The sequence below is a fragment of the Drosophila virilis genome, unplaced genomic scaffold, assembly GCF_030788295.1.
Source record: "Drosophila virilis strain 15010-1051.87 unplaced genomic scaffold, Dvir_AGI_RSII-ME tig00002154, whole genome shotgun sequence".
Lineage (NCBI taxonomy): Eukaryota > Metazoa > Arthropoda > Insecta > Diptera > Drosophilidae > Drosophila > Drosophila virilis.
Window position 1 is genome coordinate 172922 of NW_027212892.1, and position 6263 is coordinate 179184.

Genomic DNA, 6263 nt, shown 5'->3' on the forward strand with positions numbered 1-6263 from the left:
ACTGCACCATAATATCCCAGTGCCAAAATAGTCATATCAGACAACTAAAACTGCTTTGCTTGGGTGCCTGGAGCTCTGGAGGACATGTGTAAACCAGGTGAGTGAGCAGTGACCAAGAACACCCTACAAATCAATGCTAGCCGGGACAACTCCTATGTCAAAGAGCCCAAGAACCATAAAAACCTGAACCGCCTCACCAGACATCAAACCCAAACAACTAATCTATTACTAATCCTCAACCAGGCGCGCATACTAACCACAACTAACAACCACAATATGCTCTACAGTCCAAGCTAACCACCAACGATCCAATTGCATATTGACCATCCACCTAAAAAGCAATAAATACTACACCAAGCACAACAACCTCTAACCTGAACATCCCATCAAGCGCCAAAACAAAGGATATACCTAGCTTCATTCTGCAGAACCAACAACTGCCTCCCAAGACAACGACCGATTCCGCGTGGTCCGCTCAGCGGCGCAGTGCGGTAAACTTGCCCAGATCCTAGCCATCACACGGATCTGGACCACCAGCCGTATGCACTGAGTAATAGACCAGTGTATACTACAAAAAAAAAAAAAAAAATAAAAAAAAAAATAAACTAAAATGAAACAATAGCCGGCCAGATTCAGTGAAATGAGGATAAATTCGCTAAGAAGGCACTACAGAGAGGGACGAATTACGCCCGAAGAACTAAAACTTGCTATTAGGGAACAGCCATTACTGATACAGCAATTAGTACTGCCTCGCGAGCTGGCCATTCAAATATACCAGCAGCAACAGCAACAGCGGCAGCAACAGCAGCAACAACAGCATCAACAGCGGCAGCAACAGCGGCAACAACAGCCGCAGCAACAGCAACAAGAGCAGCAACAACAACAACAACAACAGCAGCAACTACAGTTTGAAGGACATCAGTCAACTCAGTCGCCTGACATCATAATAGTTCTAGATACAGAACAGCAGCAACCAGAACAACAACTAGAACAACCTCTCTCGCAACCCCAGCTAGCCAACTTACAACAGCAACGGCTAACTGAGGACGAGCAGCAGCTTAAGCAGCGACTAGAACTACTTAAGCGGCAACTAGAGCGAGAGATGGATGAGGCTTCTTGTAACGAGCCATCTCAGCACGAGCAACCTCCAGAGCACCAGCAACACAATCAGCAACACCACTCAATAGCACCATCTGAAATAAAAACTAATACTAATACACTTAACTTAGCTTGTGCAAATAAAACTATCTCTTATACTCTACAGAGCATAGAATTAAGTCTACACAGCCTTGCAGACAACGCCGCAAATCCCTCTTGGAACCTAAGCCAGCTCGAGGCTGCACATCAGGCCCACCAGCAGCCCCTCAGCAGCAACTCGATACGCGGGAGGTAGTCGAGGCACTCAGCAGCCTCAATACGCAGCCAACAGTCACGGCGGCTAAAAGACTAAGAAGCGGTTCAATAAGCTATATTGAGTCTAAACGATGCTTACCTGCAGCTCCTGACAACCAGCAACAGCGGCAACTCCTCACTCCACTCGGGAAAAGGCACTTTGCGGGACCAGCTCAACACAACTGCTGGCCTCCAAAGCGCCAGAAGCTCGTGCAAAAACAGTAACAACGGCATTCATGCCTGCGCAGAACATGGCTGGGTACACGGCAGCTGCAAATGCCCCACAGGCTGGGGAATATGGCTCCTGCTCTCCTGCTTTGGCATGCAAACACGCCATAAGGTGCCCCATAGGCTTGAGCGGGCACCTCCAGGAGGCTACAGTGAATCCTCGACGAACGACAGACACCTCCAAATTGCCAGAAGGCGCCCGTGGCACTGCTGGCAGCGGCTTCACCGTCGATGGCCCAATTGCGGGTATCAAACACACAGGAAAGCCAGGCCGTATAACATATAAATCCATGCGACCTGGAATAGATAAACAATAAGTTAATTTGCACCAATTAGAATAATAATCTTCAACAAATCCTTAAATACGTCCCTCTGGCAAACTTTGTTTACATTTTAAACTCATATTGTATTAATTCAACAGCTGAGTATGTTATCTCAGCTGTCCAGAATGCAATCGAAATCAGCCCTGATAACATTAACAGAGCTCTGTTAACAGCAGAAACAGCTGAGCAGTTGCTCAACTGTTCTAAACTAACTCAAGACAGCCCTGATAATTTTAACAGCGGCACTGTTAATAACATAAATAGAACCGCCAACTGCTAAATATTCAAATAAGCATAAAATTAAGTAATATTAAATGTAAAAAATAATTGTTAAATATTTATTTATTGTAATTCGTTACAATTTTGTCCTATGTTGTGATAAGCATGTAATATTTCTGTTAAAATGTTTCATACATGCCAGTAAATTGTCAGCTAGTCCGTTTCCCAATTAGACCTATTTCGTTCCAATTTTGTCTTATATATTGTATTGTGAACTACACTATAAGCAATGAATAGACAATAAAATGCGACTGCTAGCTTAATCGTTAGCAGTTCGTCGTAGCGCACGCATGCGCAGCAAAAAAAAAAGATAGTTGAAAACAAACGAGCACGATTCTCGCTTGGCGGGCATTATTCCTTGCTCTCTTTTTTTTTTTAGTTGAGGCTGCTCAATTGCTGACCTTGAGCAACTGTATTTAGGAATATTTGCAAGCGCTCCGTCGTTTTTCGTTTTCTTTTTCGCTCGAATAATTCGTCTAATAATTGTCGTGCCGTCGGCAAAACACACATCATTTATCCTAACAATTAATATTTATAATAAATTACACAACTGGTGTGTCGCCACCAATTTTATTTTTTTAATATTATATTAATTACATATATATTGCCGTGCCGTCGGCAAATACACACTTCTTTTCTCATCTAAATTACTTTTTTATATACATTGCCGTGCCATCGGCAAAACACTTTGTCTTCTCAAGTAGAATTATTATTATTCTGCATCACTTCGAAGCGTCGCTTCTTCTACAATGTAATGTTGTTGTTTTTGGGCGTGCCGCCGCCTCTCCTATAGTAAACAACAACAACTTAACTTACTTATAACCTATAAACTCTAAATAATTCTGAAAAACTCAAGATTAAATATATCTAATATAAGTAAATCAAACCAGAATGACCAGCCTCCATATTGGCATATGGAATGCCAACGGCCTATCGAGCAAAATAGATGAACTTGGGCAGTTCATAGTCCGTCATAACATTGACATGATGCTCGTCAATGAGACCCGTTTCAACTGTTACAGTCACATCCAAATCCCTGACTACTCCATCATAACGGCAAATTCACCCCATGCCCATTTAAGCATTGGTGGTGCAGCCATCATTATCTCAAAACATATCCAATATCAAGCCCTCCCGGGCATTTCACTTCCCCATCTACACTTCGCCATTGTACGTCTCCGCACAGATCTGGGTGGCATTAATATAGCATCCTGCTATTGGCCTCCCAATCAAACAGTGGTGTCAGAAAATTATGTCCGTTCAACAGAAATATTGGGTGAAAACTTTTTAATTGGTGGAGATTGGAAAGCCAAGCATCGATTATGGGGCAACATGCGTTGTTGTCCCCGTGGTTCGATCCTTGGTGAAATTCTAATGAACACCAATCGTTTAAATATACTCTCAACAGCTGAGCCAACACACTTCCCTTCAAACGGCAATAGTCCGAGTGTACTCGACTTTGGCATCTATGCGGGTATATCAAGCTATAGATCTGCCATAAGTCGCGTTACTGAACTCCATAGCGACCATTTGCCTTTGTTGGTTCAATTCAAAATAACCATCAATGGTCAAAATTCTTCTACCGATCAGAGACTTCGGTCGCGTCCTCGTCGACAAAACCGTCGTCGCCTGCTTACTGAGCGTTCTTATTTGTCCATCTTTCACCATACATTGGAAACATCCTTAAACCTCAATATTGAGATTCTCTCGACCAATGACATCGATGATATGCTCGAAAATTTCATGCAAAAGCTACCATTTGCAGCCAGAGCATCAAATTTTTGGGCAGCCATGGCATCCAATATGCCCACGCATCGGAACAGCACCAACAATACAATTAACAATAATAATAACAATATAAATCCTGACAATACTGTTCAATTGCCACCTCAACCAATTCCTCCGTCCGCATTTATCAGAACAGACGAACATCGTGAATTGTTACGTCTTAAACGCCGTCTTCGTAAACGCTGGGTGCGCACTCGACAACGTGAGCACTGACTGGAATGGCAGCGAGTCAGCCGTCAGCTGGCACGTCACCTGGTACTACAGCGCGGTGCCTATGTCGACTATGTGCTGAGTAATGCGGACCCTCAAAAAAAGGGTGCCTTTAACTTATGGCAAGCCACAAAATATTGAAAACGGCAACCGCACGCTCACCCCAGTGTTCGCAACCTCAACGGCCATTGGTGCCAGTCTGCTGAAGAGCAAGCTGAAGCATTTGCCGATGAGCTCCAAAACCGCTTCACCCCATTCAATTTTGTGCCACTAGAGCACCGTGAACGTGTGAAGCGCTTCATTAATCAACAAGTCAACCTTGATGACACTACTCTTAATCCTAACAATCTCCAAAATCTCGCCTCCTCATCACGTATAAGTTAACAACTAAACATATAAGATACACTCTCACAGTCATACATTGGTATTTCTAAGTACGCAACACACAATCATAAGTATTTGGTTGCCCTCAGCAACAAATACAACAACACACAGCCTTAAGCATTTTGGTTGCCCTCAGCAACAAAGTAGTATTCTTGTAAACAATGCTGACCCGCTGCCAAGAGTTCTGCGCACAGCAACTGAAAACGGACACCCGTGCTGCTTGCGCAAGAATGCTGAGTCGGCATGCCGACTCTAGCGTATGGCGTGATGCATTGGCTTCACAGGGCAAGCTTAAGCTTGAACATTTCTGTAGCCTTCAGTCTCAATCTAGCTCGCAACATTATAAGACGAGTAAATGATTAAACTCCGGCATTGCCGTCAATAAACGATATTCGTGTTATCAATCATAGTTCACCACGTCCAAGACGGACAACTGGGAAAGTTCCTAATCACATCGTTCCAACAGTCTCTTGTTGGATTCATCGCCACCTCATAAGGAGAGGAATTCACCTGTTGGATTAACCACACATCGTCGCCAGACAACGGAGTTACGACGGAAGACTTAATTGGCGCCCAACCAATAAATAGGAACCCATACCTAGTAAGTTCATAAGTGATTTCAGCTTTGAAGAAATTATTCACGAACGCCACGTACCGATACGTGTGATTTTTATAAAAAAAAAAAAATGTGTTAAGTGAAGTAAATATTGCTGCTTTCTTCTGCCGGCATTTCATTCCTTTAAATCATTGCATACTTTTATAAAAATTGTTGCATACTTTTACAAAATTGTTGCATACTTTTACCAGCGTTCTTTGTCAATAAAGCATTGCATACCTTAAACGAATAATTATTGCATACTTTCGGCAGCATTATATTTTTTGCTGCATACCCTTAACAATTTTTTATAATAAATATTGCATACCCCAAGATACACCAGTTTCCGTTATTGCCAACAGTATTACCTGCCGATCTTTCTCGATCGGCCTAAATTTTGAAAAGTGCCAACCATAAGCCAATGAGTTGGAATTTTAGGGAGGTAAAAGTTGAATATAATAGTGACGATAGCTGGGAGGGGGAAATCAATTTCTCAGTAGATTCTACTCCTGCAGATACCGTTGTAACTGAAGAAATGGAGCCGGCTCAAGTTCAGACTCTCATAGCGGGTGCCATCAGGCAAGCTTTAGCGCAACAACAAAATCAGTTTCAAGCACAAATAACCGCTTTAGCTTCACAAGTACAGAGTTTGCAGGTGGAAGCGCCGCAAATCATCACATACGAGAAAATATCCGTCGATCCTAACGCCAAATGCGATATTCCCTTAGACATTATTAAAATCTGTGCCGGATTTCTCCGGCGTACAGGATGAGTATGTAGCGTGGAGGAAAGCAGCCATCTACGCATACGAACTATTCAAGAACTATCCAAAGAGCACTGCACACTACCAAGCGGGTAGCGATCATTAGGAACAAAGTCAAAGGCCCAGCTGGAGCCTTACTAGTGTCTCACAACACTGTCCTAAATTTCGATGCAATACTAGCTAGGCTAGATTGCACATACTCGGATAAAACATCCTTGCGCTTGTTGAGACAATGTTTGGAGTTAGTTACGCAGGGCGAAATGTCCCTGATGCAATACTACGATGACGTCGAAAAGAAACT

At 43.0% G+C, this 6263-nt stretch overlaps 1 protein-coding gene across 1 annotated transcript; it reads left to right on the forward strand.

Annotated features, from left to right (window-relative positions):
- The first annotated feature begins 630 nt into the window (after positions 1–630).
- Positions 631–1393, forward strand: LOC138911710 (forkhead box protein P2-like). The gene is made up of 2 exons (XM_070211092.1): positions 631–1118; positions 1296–1393. The coding sequence occupies exons 1-2, from the start codon at positions 641–643 to the stop codon at positions 1391–1393; spliced, it is 576 nt and encodes a 191-aa protein (XP_070067193.1). The 5' UTR covers positions 631–640.
- The last annotated feature ends 4870 nt before the right edge of the window (positions 1394–6263 follow it).